The sequence below is a fragment of the Urocitellus parryii genome, chromosome 6, assembly GCF_045843805.1.
Source record: "Urocitellus parryii isolate mUroPar1 chromosome 6, mUroPar1.hap1, whole genome shotgun sequence".
In the NCBI taxonomy this organism is placed as follows: Eukaryota; Metazoa; Chordata; class Mammalia; order Rodentia; family Sciuridae; genus Urocitellus; species Urocitellus parryii.
Window position 1 is genome coordinate 16,375,093 of NC_135536.1, and position 14,129 is coordinate 16,389,221.

The 14,129-nt window shown below is 37.8% G+C and overlaps 1 protein-coding gene across 4 annotated transcripts in view; it reads left to right on the forward strand.

Annotated features, from left to right (window-relative positions):
• Window positions 1-14,129, forward strand: part of Ptpn21 (protein tyrosine phosphatase non-receptor type 21) — an 83,026-nt gene that overhangs the window by 16,742 nt on the left and 52,155 nt on the right. For all 4 annotated transcript variants that reach the window (XM_026400765.2, XM_026400772.2, XM_026400777.2 and 1 more), the window contains exon 3: window positions 9,974-10,143. In XM_026400765.2, coding sequence (XP_026256550.2) covers window positions 9,974-10,143 — 170 coding nt within the window. The remainder of the gene's footprint in view (window positions 1-9,973; window positions 10,144-14,129) is intronic.

Sequence of the window (14,129 nt, forward strand, 5' to 3'; positions counted from 1 at the left end):
GTAATCCCAGTGGCTCGGGAGGCTGAGACTGAAGCCTCACTAAATTGCTGAAGCTGGCTAGTTCAAAGCCAGCTTCAGCAATTTAGTTGAGGCCCTAAGCAACTCAGTGAGACCCTGTGTCTAAATAACATACAAAATAGGGTTGGGGGTATGGCTCAGTGATTGAATGTCCCTGAGTTCAATCCCTGGTTACCCCCCAACCCTGAAAAAAAAAAAAAAAAAAGAAATGTTTTTCTAGCCAGGTGCAGTGATGCATGCCTGTAACTCCAGTGATTCAGGAGGGTAAGGCAGAAGGGTTGCAAGTCTGAGGATAATTTTAGCAGTTTAAAATAAATAACAGAAAATGCTAGGGATGTAACTCAGTGGTAAAATACCCCTGGGTTCAATCCCCAATACCCCCTCCACCACAAAAAAAAAAAAAAAAAAAAAAAAAAAGATTTTTTCCCCCCAGGAATTAACTCATTCATAAACATGGGATAGGCTGAATTAGACTAAGGTTATCTCACCTTTTTCTTTTTTTTTCTTCAGTGTTGAGGATTAAAACCAGGGCCTTATGTAAGTTAGTGCTTTAGGCACTAACTTAGACACTAACTTACATAACTGCTCCGCCACTGATCTACATTGCGAGTCCTATCTCACATTTAACTGTCTTCTGTATCACAGTGGTAGAGCACTTACCTAGCATGTGTGCCTAGCATGCGTGCAAGCCCTGGGTTCAATCCTCAGCACTGCAATTAAAAAAAAAGTAAATAAAGTTATAAAAGAAGTGAAAAAAAAAGAATGGTTATTGTATATCCAGTTCCCTAAAATTTAGGCATTTGTGAATCAAGCTAACAGGCAAGCCCAGAGAGACCCAAATTTATGAGATATTTAATTCAGAGAAAATCTCTAATTCATTTGTTGGACTGAGAAGAAATGGTCCTCCGCCAGGCACAATGGCTCATGCTTGTAATCCCAGCATTTCTGGAGGCTGAGGCAGGAGGATCACCAGTTTAAGGCCAACCTGGGCAACTTAGCAAGACCCTGTCCCAAAAAACTGTTTTTTTGAAAGAGCTGGGTTGGAGATGTAGCTCAGTGGTAAAGCACTCCTGGATTTAGTCCTCAATGCCCCTCCCCTGCAAAACAGTGACTGAGGAAAAATAAAAAGTTTTTACTAAAGATTCTTTTCAGTTCTCACTTTTGCATAGTGTTAAGTTACAACATCTAGAAACATTGCTCAGTAGTATAGAGTGTGCCTGGGTTCAATCCCAATCTCTAGTACTACCAAAAAAAAAAAAAAAAGATGAAAGAAAGAAAAGAAAAAGAAATTATCCTGTAATAGAACAAACTGATTAAGTGAAATGATTGAAGAATGAGAGGGTCTGGTTTATCCTCAGTTTTGTGGGTCATAAACAAAAAAAACCTTTTATATGGTAGTACATAGAACACATTTGCCTTTGCCTGTCTTTGGGGAGTAAAATTTTGTCTATGTATATTAAAATTTCCTACTTTTTTTTTTTAAAGAGAGAGTGAGAGAGGAGAGAGAGAGAGAATTTTTAATATTTATTTTCCAATTCTTGGCGGACACAACATCTTTGTTGGTATGTGGTGCTGAGGATCGAACCCGGGCTGTACGCATGTCAGGCGAGCGCGCTACTGCTTGAGCCACATCCCCAGCCCTTAAAGTTTCCTACTTAATCCTAGTTTACTCTTTAAAAATATGTTGATATTGCTTTAATCTTATAATCAAATGTCTTTCTCTGTAGCACTTCTCAGTATCTTGTGTAACATATATTTTGCTTATTTCTCTTTACCTACAGAAATGTAAGCTTTGAGAGAGCTGGAATTTTGTTGTCTTATTTAGCGCTGCATCTCTAGTACCCAGAATAGTGATTGACACACAGTAGGTGTTGAATCAGTATTTATTGAATGATCAGATGAATCTAAGACATTAGTCCATTTTTCAGTTACACATACAAACACACTTTTTTTTTTTTTCTTTTTGCTGTGCTAGGGACAGAACCCAAGGCTTCACACATGCTGGGCATGTGTTCTATCTTCGAGTCACACCCCCCAGCCTGAGAAGAATATAGTTTTTAAAGAACTGTCTTTGTCTTACTATATTTCAGAGTCATAGCTTCTCATTGTCCACGACTGTAAGTAGAAAAGATATGATCGGTTCATCTGAATAGGTAGTGATTCCATCTCATGCCTTGGGCCTTTCATTAAGTCTCTGAAACTAACTTTGTTTATCTCCTTTCCTGATAGCTAAATTCTATAACAAAAATCTGGCCACCCAAGGAATTAATTTCCTTGAACTTTAGTTTGATAAAATTCAGTATAAGTAGAAGAGCAAGATTACTTTTTTTTTAATATTTATTTTTTAGTTTTCGGTGGACACAACATCTTTATTTTATTTTTTTATTTTTATGTGGTGCTGAGGATCGAACCCAGTGCCCCGCACATGCCAGGTGAACGTGCTACCTCTTGAGCCACATCCCCAGCCTAAGATTACTTTTGATTGTTATTTTTTTGAGTTCTATTTATTTTAGTATTATTTATATGTGATAGAGTGTCATGGTGTTATATATTATCACCTTGGCTATAAAATAGATTGTTCATTATTTGATCAAGGATCGAAGAACATGGAGTAAAATTAAACAGAAAAGGAATAAAAGCCACCTGCTTTGTGACCACTGCTATCTGTCAAAAGCAAGAAGTACAATACTTATTTATGACAGGCTCGGTGTAGAGGTAAGCTCAGGGCTCAAATTAGGTTAATACTCTTTAATGACCCTTGTTAAATGATCTCTATCCGGGATAGACTTTATCTGGGACTATCTCCTCTCTCTTTCCTGATGAAAAGTCTTCTGATTTCACCCTACTCTAAGAAGGGTATCAGGGTAAAATTATATTTGCAATTTTATATGGCATTTTTATCAAACCCAGTGCATCATGGCTGAAAAAACCCTCCAGTTAATTTGTGTCTCTCTGCTCTGCTTTAAAAATAGTACAAGACTCTTAAAATAGACAAGAAATAATTTTGGAATTAGGAAAAGGTTTACATTCTATCAGGATTTTGATCTGCTTATAATAGCTGGTCCTTAAAGAACTGTGATTTGGAGTACTTGCACCTTTTGGACAAGCTCAAATTTGTAAACTACCTTTTCCTCTGAACCAAAAGCTCAATTATCAAATAATTTTGTTCTCAAAGTCAATGTCAGTTCATTTATACTTAGTCAACCATATTTTCTGAAAAGGAGCCACGTGCTGTTTAACTTGTGTTTTTATTGTAGTTTAAATGGCAGGCACAATTATCTCTACCACAACTCCGACCCTTTTTATTTTTTACTTTGAGACAGGGTCTTGCTAAGTTGTCTTGGGCCTCGATAAGTTCCTGAGGCTGGCCTCAAACTTGAAATCCTCCTGCCTCAGCCTCCTTAGTTGCTGGGATTATAGGCATGAGCCACTGTGCCTAGCTAAGCTTTTGAGTCTGGTTTCTTTTGGTTAGCATAATGATTTTTTTGAGCTTCATCTATTTTGTAGCATGTACCTGTACTTCATCCCCCCTTTTTTTTTAATGGCTGAATATTCCATTTTATGTATATAGCACAGTTAGTTTTTTCATTTGTCTGCCGATGGTCATTTGAGTTGTTTCCTCCTTTGGCTGTCGAAAATAGTCCTGCTACAAACATGAGTACAAACATATTTGAGGACCTATTTTCAGTATATACCTCTGAGTGAAATTGTTTGATTTTTTGATGATTCAGTGTTTAACTTTTTAAGGATCCACAAAACTTTTCCACAATAGCTGAACCATCTTCCATTAGCAATACTTAAGGTTTTCAATTTCCTCACATCCTCACCAACACTCATGGTCTTTTCTTTTTTTGCAGTATTGGGGATTCAACCCAGGCCCTTGCACATGCTAGACAATCACTCCTTTTCTCATCGGTATTCTAGTGGGTGCAAGGTGGTATATCAGGTTCTGGGTTGTATTTCCCTGTGAACAATGATGTGTATCTTTGCATGTGCTTCTTCACCATTTGTGTGTCTTCTGTCAAGAACAATTGAAATCCTTATTTTAAAATTGGGTTGTCTGTCTTTTGTTTTTAGAATTCTGTATATATTTCACATATTAGATTCTGATTAGATATATGATTTGCAAGTATTTTCTCCTATTCTACAGTTTTTTCTTACTTTTTTTTTTTTTTATTTCCAGTACTTGGATTAAACCCAGGGGTGCTCTACCACTGAGCAACACCCCCAGTCCTTTTTATTTTTAATTTTGAGACATGATCTTGTTAAGTTGTCAAGGCTGGCCTCAAATTTTTAATGCTCCTGCTTCAGCTTCTTGAGTGTTTATTTATTTTATGTGATGCCGAGGATTGAACCCAGTGCCTCACATGTGCTGGGTGAGCGCTCTGCCACTGAGCCACAACCCTGGCCCTACTTGCTTGATATAGTCTTTCCTGCTCTGGTTTTTTATTTTTTATTTTTATTTTTGACCCCAGGGGTACTTTACCACTGAGCTACATGTCCATCCCTTTTAATTTTTTATTGATTTCTTAAATTTTGAGACAGGGTCTCATTAAGTTGCTTAGGTCCTCACTAATTTGTTGAGGCTGACCTCGAACTTGCAGTCATCCTGCCTCAACTTCCTGAGTCACTGAGATTACAGGCACATGCCACCATTGCCTGGCAACACTGTTTTGATTTCTGTAGCTTTGTGGTAAGTTTTGAAGTGAAGAAGCATGAGTCTTCTTTGTTCTTCTTTTTCAGTATTGTTTTGATTATTTGGGATCCTTTGCCATTTCTTATGAACTTGAAGACTGGCTTTTTTTCATTTCTATGAAAAACTCTTCAACTTTGTTGAGTTTATTTTGTTTAGTAGCTTTTTTGGTGGAATTTGGGTGATGTTCTATATAAGACAGAGATTTTCTTTTCAAATATTTATTTTTTTGTTTTTTAGGTGGACACAATATCTTTATCTATCTTTATGTGGTGCTGAGGATCAAACCCAGTGCGTCGAGCATGCCAGGCCATCGCGCTACCACTTGAGCCACATCCCCAGCCCAAGACAGAGATTTTCTACCTGTGCACTTGTATATGGAGATAATTTTACCTCCTTTTCAGTTTGGGTGCCTTTTATTACTTGCTTAATTGCTCTGGCAACAATTTCCAGTACAGTGTTGAATAACAGTAATGAACATTGGATCCTTGTCTTGTACCTGACCTTGGGAAAAGCTTTTGGTCTTTCACCATTGAGTATAATGTTAACTCTGGAATTTCATAAATGCCCTTCATAATATTAAGAAATTCTTTTCTGGGCTGGGGTTGTGGCTCAGTGGTAGAGCACTTGCCTAGCATGTTTGAGGCCCTGGGTTCAATCCTCAGCACCACATAAAAATAAACAAAAAAGGACATGTCAGAAAACTATTTGCCTGGTTAGAATTTTTTTTTTTTTTTTTTTTTGGTATGGGGATTGAACCCAGGGGTGCTTAACCACTGAGCCACATCCACAACCTTTTTATGTTATTTTGAGACAGAGTCTCACTGGGCTGCTTGGGGCCTTGCTAAGTTGCTGAGGCTGGCTTTGAACTTGCAATCCTCCTACCTCAGCCTCCTGAGCCATTGGGATTATAGGTGTGTGCCACTGTGCCAGGCTGCCTGATGAGAATTTAGCCACAGTATTTTACATTCAGACTCTGCCTACTCATCCCAAAAACAAATGATGCCTCAGTCATAAAATCTCATGGAATCAGATATTGCTACTTGATTAAGTATGTATAGAAATCTAAGAAAGTATTGAATTCAAAGACTATAATGTGAGATTTTGTTACCTGTGTATAAACATTTCTAGTAGTGACTTTAAAAATATGGAAGTATTTAACAAGATATGAATTTGATTTTGGCTAACAATGACGTGTGTGTGGTGTGAGATGGTAGGGACTGAGCCCAAGGGCCTTGCACGTCCTAGATGAGGAAGCATTCTCCCACTGAAGAATACTTCCAACCCAAATTAACTTTTTTTTTTTGGTATCAGGAATTGAACCCAAGGATGCTTAACTACTGTGCCACATCCTGTGCTCTTTTTATTTTGAGACAGGGTCTCAGTAAGTTGCTTAGGGCCTGCTTAAGGCTGGCCTTGAACTTGTGATCTTCTTGCCTCAGCCTCCTCAGTTGTTGGGATTATAGGTGTGTACCACCATGTCTGGCATTAACTTCTTTTTGAGATAGAACTTGAACAAAAGGGCAAGTGCCTCAGAAAATACTTTACTGCAGTATAAAATGGTTGAATGTTCAAATGTCCCAAATCTTAGACTCTCATATTTAAAATCGCTTATCAAGAAATAATTGGCTAACCCCACCATTCTTTTTAATGGCACAATTAAAGTCATTGCTACTTCTTTCTAAAATGTAAAGTTTGTGAAGAACTAATGATGCAATTTCACAAATATATCTGTGAATTTGATTTTCTATCCATCTGTTGCATGAGTAATTGATGTATTCCTAAAGTAAACTAAGCACATTTTAAGAGTTTTTCTTTTAAAACATACCTTAGTTTAGAATGTTACAGATTATTAAGTAGATATTTTTTGGTGGTTACACTCTGTTCATGAATGACACAACCACAAATTACACAATAAATGTATAGTTTTATAATCCTCTTAAAATGTTTTTTATTTGAACCATGTCCAACTGTATTAAAAGGAAAAGTAATTATACAAAGTATGTTTAAGATCTTTTTAAAAAATATCTTTATTTTATTTATTTATTTTTATGTGGTGCTGAGGATCAAACCTAGCATTTCGCACATGCTAGGCAAGTGCTCTACTGCTGAGCCACAGACCTCTGTTGAAGACCTTTTAATTTTGAATAAAAGTGATGACATTCTAATATGACCAAAGCAGTTTTTTTTTTTTTTTTCTAGAGTTGAGTACTGGGGATTGAACTCTGGGGCACTTGACCACTGAGCCACATCCCCAGCCCTATTTAGTGTTTTATTTAGAGTCACAGAGTCTCACTAAGTTGCTTAGCGCCTCGCTTTCACTGAAGCTAGCTTTGAACTCCCAGTTCTCCTGCCTCACCCTCCTGAGCCACTTTGATTATAGGCGCACAGCACCGCGCTGAGCCCAAACAATTTTTGATCCTATGGGATTCTTATCCTGGGCCTATTGTCAAGGCCTTTGTGTTTATGGAAAAAAATAAATGTTTGTGGAATTAAGTGCATAACAGTGTTATGCATTATTGACCTACTATGGTAAGTTCAGTCCAAAACTTAAGTGCTAAGATGGAACACAAAACATATGGTGAGGCATGGTGGTGAATACCTATAATCCCAGCTACTTGGAAGGCAATTAGTGAGACCCTAAGCAATTTAGGGAGACCTTGTCTCAGAATAAAACATAAAAAGGCCAGGAAATGTGGCCCAGTTAAGCACCTGTGGGCTCAATCGCTAGTACTGAAAAAACCAATCAAATAAAACCCCGTACAATACATAAGTACAGTTAGGAAAGTTTGGGAGGGAGGAGTCGATTGATTTTGTAGGTATTTGGCCAAATGAGTGAAACTAAATAATTTCTTAAAAATATATTAGTTTTCTATAGCAAAATGTATTCATGTATTTTTTGCCACCTAGTCTTCATGATGGAGTTCTGAGAGAGGTATCACCTTGTTTTATGTATGAAAACTGAATTGGACTGATGGACTTTTCCAATTCATAGCTAGCCAGTGCCTACTGGAAATTAAACCCAGAACTTTGAACTTTTGAGCATCAAGCCTTTTCTCATGAGCACATTTTCCTCATAGAAGGAACAGTACTTGTTTCTATTAATGGGATACATATTCTATCCGTACAAATAACGTGATCATTTATAATCATAATCACAACCTTGGAAAATGATTAGTAGGACTTGTACTTTTGGTTATGGTAATGTGATTTCCGTGCAGCTTTTCGAGCATAGGGTATCATTTGCATGAGTTTCTCCTGCATAATGCTGAAGACTGTGATGTACAGTGCAGTGCTTTTCAAACTAATTGTGCAAGAATTACCTGGGAGGGCTGGGGATGTGGCTCAAGTGGTAGCGCGCTTGCCTGGCATGTGTACGGCCCGGGTTCGATCCTCAGCAGCACCTACAAATAAAGATGTTATGTCTGCCGAAAACTAAAAAATAAATATTAAAATTCTCTCTCTAAAGAAAAAAAAAAGAATTACCTGGGAATTTAGTAGCTTTTTGGTGGTTGAGGGAAAATACTTGGAGATAATACTGGTTTTGGAGTTTAACAGATTGAAGTTTCCACTTGAAAGTTAGTGGCAGTGATTTGATTTACAGTATCTCTACAGTTCATGGAAGAAAACCTAATGCATTGTAATGTTCAAGATATTCTATTCATATGTGATACCTGAGGTGGCAACCAAGAAGCAAGAGAATATTCATTTTTTTATAATTAAACCAAATTTACTGTATTCCTGCGGTATTCTAGGAGTGTGTTTGTGTAAAGGGACAATGTTCATATTCCTCTTTCTTGTAGAATTTATTTGATAGACTGATAGAAAAGATAATTCCTTTGTAGGACATTTTAAGAAGAAATAAATATTAAGGGTATGTTTGTATAATCTTTCCCCCAGCAAAATAAAAAAAAATTTTTTTTTTTTTTTTGGTACCAGGGATTGCACCCAGAGGCACTTAACCACTGAGCCACATCCTCAGCCCTTTTTATTTTTTATTTTGAGACAGGGTCTCACTAAATTGCTGAGGCTGGCTTTGAACTTAGTATCCTCTGCCTAAGCCTCACAGGCCACTGGGATTACAGGCGTGTACAAAAGTTCATTTTTTTATTTGAATGAGGATTACAGATCAGAGAAATAACCTGAGTATTATTTCTAGGTTTTCTTGTTGCTCTAGAGCTGTACTATCTAGTATGATAGCAGCTATTTAACTCTAGCAAAGTAAAATTAAATAACGCTAAAAATATAGTTCCTCAGAGGTCTTACCATGTTTGAAGTACTAAGTAGCCACTTGTGGGTATTGGCTGCTTTATTGGATAGTGTAGGTACGGTACATGTCCACCTTTGCACAAAGTTCTAGTTGACAGTCTTGCTCTGGAGTTTTAAGCAGTGAAGGTGTGATTTTTTTTTTCCCAATGGCTTTGATCTGTAAATTGATTTTGAGGTAAGCACTAGCAGTGGTCTGAGGCTGCCATTCAACTCTTAAGTGTCTTAGTATGCTTTCAGGTTGATCAGGCCCAGGGCTACTATTTACTGATTTAACTTGACAGTTTCATTACACAATCAGTGAAATCTAAATGCTAATACTTGTTATTTTATTGTGTTAGGTACAGCTTTTCCTATGTGTGTGTTTATGTGTGATAGAATTCACTTTCACATTTTGCTCATTAATTCAGAATTTGTTTTCCACATTAAACTTTAGTTTAAAGCATTATGGTCCCTTTAAATTCCTATCTAATCTTGGGGCAGTTGCAACTTTTCTATATTGCTAAAATTTCAATTTATATAATTTGTTTACAGAAGCCAAATTTGTGACTAGTGAAAAGTTGGGTTAACCCTATTTTGTCAGTGTTCTCCTGGGTAGAACCCCAGTTATGCTTCTTTTAAAATATTAATTATGATAAATTTGATAGTTTGGTAATCAAAACACTAAGCATAATGTTTTTTAGTAATTTTTGTTGTCCTTAAAGCCTGTTTGTGACATGACATAGCACCCACTGCATGCTGATGCATAGCCATAAATGTGTTTCCTTTTTTCAGAGTTGAAGTAACAATCTGCAATTGACTCTTGCCACCAATTCCTGAATACAAGTATCTAGAGATAGGTTTTTATCCCATTAGGTCTTGCTGTTGTCCCTTTCTGAGGAGAGAGGCAATAGGAGACTGCTGCCACTTGGTCCCAGGTCATAGACTGGTACAGTGGAAGTCATTGGAATCTTTTTGTGTGTTACTGCCTCCTTCAGTGACCTTCTGTCTTTCCAGGTCACTTATTTCAGCCTCTGGTACTACAACAAGCAAAATCAGCGCCGATGGGTAGATTTGGAGAAACCTTTGAAGAAGCAACTGGATAAATATGCATTGGAACCTACTGTCTATTTTGGAGTGGTGTTTTATGTGCCTTCAGTTTTACAGCTACAGCAGGAGATTACCAGGTAAGAAATTGCATGCTGCCTGTTTTTGGAAAATAGTCTTATGAGATTAGAAAAGTGAAACTATGATTGAGGGCAGGAGATAAGAGTCTGAAACTTTACCCTCCCACCATATTACAAGGAGGCTCTGGTATGCGGAACGCCAGTGTTTTACTGCATGTGGGGTGAGTTATGGGTTCACCAGGCACAAAGGGATGATTAAAGGGAGAAATGATGTTTTTACCCTGCCTGTGAACTCTTCTTATAGTGACGTCACCTTCAGTGTTTTTGTTGTTTTTTTCTGATCTCTTGTAACAAGGAAATGAGAGGTTTTTAAAAACGTAGTTATAAAAACTTGTGTTCATTCCCCAAAGAAATCTGTCAAGAGGTTCTTGAAGTACTCCAACTCCAGAAGCCATGTACTGCAGACAAGTGGGAGAAAGAATTGGAGGGTGGGGGCGAGACAGAAAGGGAGAGGGTCAGACAGGTGGCTAATAGGTACCCTTGCACCAGAAGAAGCAGAAAGGAAAGATGGTGTTAAGCGTGACAGAGGCACTGAATGTCCTTAAGATTTTATTTTCTCCTTGAAGAAAATCAAAACAAACTGTGACCTGGGGATATAGCTCAGTGTTAAGAGTGCTTGCCTAGCTTGAATAAGGCCAAGGGTTTAATCTGGGGGAAAAATTGAATTCTTGAGCTTTCCCGAGTTCTCTGAAATCCACTACTTCTTTATCATTTTAATCCTGTTAACATTACTCTGGAGCCATACTGGACTACTACTCGCGCCCTGAACATGTCGCACACCCTTTCATCTTTGTGTCCAAGGTCTGTCTCATATTTATGTACTGGAATCCTGTTTATCTTCCAAATTGTAGTTCAGAAGCCACCTCCTCCATGAAGCTGGAATGACCTTTGCCTTCTCCAGACTGTCCTGGAGTTCGCTTGTAACTGGGTGAAGATGACAGTTGTCATAGTCTCTCATTGTGGTTATTTGTGTACATATCTTTTTCCTAGGTTTTAAGTCCATATTTTCTTTAGCTTTACCTTTCTTATGAAAGCTAACAGTACCCTGGAGAAAGTAAGAATCTGATTATGGCTTGTGAAGAGAGAAATGGAGCCAGGAGGAAAAACATGAACTGATCATCTTAACTCATTTAAACCTTTTTGGAAGATACAGTATGATCCAAGAGCTAGGTTGGATAATGTGGGAGACGAAGATACACGTGAAACACTTCATCCAACTGGCAATTCATGTAAATAAGCAATTAGAGTAGCCTATGATAAATGCTTTCATTAAAGCTCAGGATCCATAGGGGCAGGCATGCAGATCTTGAACAGGGAAGGTAAAGAAGCTGACTTTTGATAGACTTCAGAAGAAATTTTCTGGTTAGCGGGAATAACCTGGTCAAAGCAGAGGAGTTGGGGTTGGGGTTGTGGCTCAGCTGTAGAGCACTTGCCTAGCACGTGCAATGCACTGGATTTGATCCTCAGCACCACATAAAAATAAAATAAAGGTATTGTGTCCAACTACAACTAAAAAACAAAACAAAACAAAAAAACAACAATGGCTGGTGGTGAAAATTTCACATATTACCTGGAGAGGAGAGAGAAGGTTTGAAAAATAGGCATGTAACTAGTCAAAAAAGCATGTTACAATGAGGAAGTCTTGTTCAAATTTTAATGGAATGCCAGGACCAAATGTACATTTTTACTAAATTCACCTATAATGTAAAGTAATGTAGAAGTGGCAAGACCTCAAAAATTATAGGCAATAGGGGACTAGTTAGGAATGTCTGTGCTGTAATCTGGGATTTAGTCTAGAACATAAACCTAAACAAAGGCATTTGCCAAAGGAAGGGTAGAAAGGGAATGGGCCTGTTAGATTATCAGTAGGATTGCTCATTGATTTAGATGTAGGAAAACTTAGGGAAGTTCTATCAGTAAGAATTAAATGTTGCCATAAATTGGGGTGCAGAAGCACACACCTATAATTCCAGCTACTTGGGAGGCTGAGGCAGGAGGATCATAAGTTTGAGGCCCACCTCAGCAACATAGCGAGACCTGAAGCAACTTAGTGAGACCCTGTCACAAAAAGGGCTGGGGATGTGGCTCAGTGGTTAAGCACCCCTGGATTTAATCCCCACTTACTCCTCTCAGCCCCCCAAAATATGGCTGGGGATGTAACTCAGTGGTAGACTACTTGCCTAGAATGGTCTGAGGCCTGGATTCAATCCCTAGTATCACAAAAAGAAAAAATAGAAAAGAGTTAAGTATGGCCACAGCCAACAAAAGCCAAGGTATTCTTGAAAAGAGGTTCTGAGGTCAGCCATGCAGAGCTGTCAGCATCTCCACAAAGTCAGGGACCCTTGCTCTTTCTCACTGTTCCACCGTCCTCAGCATCTTCTTTCCATCTACTTGGTTACATCCTGGAGAAGTTCCAACATCTGTAGAGTTACAAAGTAGAGCAGTGGGGAAGGAGAAGGAGAAAGGGCCAGAGGAGCAGAGACTTTCATAGATGATTCGTATCTTTTTTTTTTTTAATTTTATAAATACACGACAGAAGTGGAATACATTATAATTCTTATTACATATATAGGGCACAATTTTTCTTATCTCTGTATATAAGGTATGTTACGCCAATTTATGCCTTTATATACATGTACTTTGATCTTTTGCATTACAATTCTTAATACACATATATACCACAATTTTTCATATCTCTGTTAGTAAGGATGGTGGAATGTGATGGACATCATTATACAAAGTACATGTATGAAGACTTGAATTGGGTGTCAACATACTTTGTGTACAAACAGAGATGATTCATATCTTATGGTGATGGTTTCATGAGTATGTTCATATGTCAGAAAATGTAAAGTTTAAATTTGAGCAGTTTATTGTGTGCTAATTACACCTCAAGATGTTAAACAATTCCATTTAAAGATACTTGAAGAAAAAAAGGGGAGGATGAAAATCTTAACATATCTACAGAAAATGAAGGCTGAGTCAGGAAAGTGGGGCCACAAAGGAGCATAAAATTGCCATCTGATATTACAAAATGAACAAAAAAAATTCAGAAGATAACAATGATATGAAAGAACCAGTTAAATCTGAATTGTAATTATTTGAGAAAAATGCAACAGGTAAACAGGAAAATACAGCAAGCTATAGTAAGAAAACTTTTTTTTTTTTTTTAGTTTTTGGTGGACTCAACATCTTTATTTTACTTGTATGTGGTGCTGAGGATCAAACCCAGCGCGGCGTGCATGCCAAGCGAGTGCGCTACCGCTTGAGCCACATCCCCAGCCCAAGAAAACTTTTTTTGGAAAAAAAAAGAAAAGTTAAAAGGACACAGTATGTACCTTGAAACTGTCAACCCAGAGTATTCAGTACCAAGACATATTCTGCAAAATCAGTGGAAACTGAATATGCAGAAACTTTTGTTATTTATAAAATTAATAAGGTAGTATCAGATGTTTAGAAGAATACTTAATGACAATAGATGAAAGTGACATTTAGCTGGGTGTGTTGGTGCATGCCTACAATCCTAGCAACTCTGAAGGCTGAGGCAGGAGAATCACAAGTTCACAGTCAGCCTCAGCAACTTAGCAAAGGCCCTTAGCAACTTGGTGAAAGTAACATTTAACAATATTCAAGGAAAGAAAATATGAGGCAGTGATTATATATCCAGCAAATATGTTTCAGTCCACTCAGGCTGCCATAACAAAATAACAGACAACGTGACTTAAACAACAGAAGTGTATTTTCCAGTCTGGAGGTCTGGGTGTAGTTGGGTTCTGATGAGAGCTTGCGTCCTAGCTTGCAGAAGGTTCTCACATGGCAGAAGGAGCAAATTCTTGTGTTCTAATTTCATCATGAGGGGGCCTACCCTCACACTTCATCTAAACTTAATTATCTACCAAAGACCTCATCTCCAAATGTCATCACATGGTGGGTTAGTCCTCAAACATATGGTGGTGATTAGGGGGAACGTCTGTAGCAGACAGTTG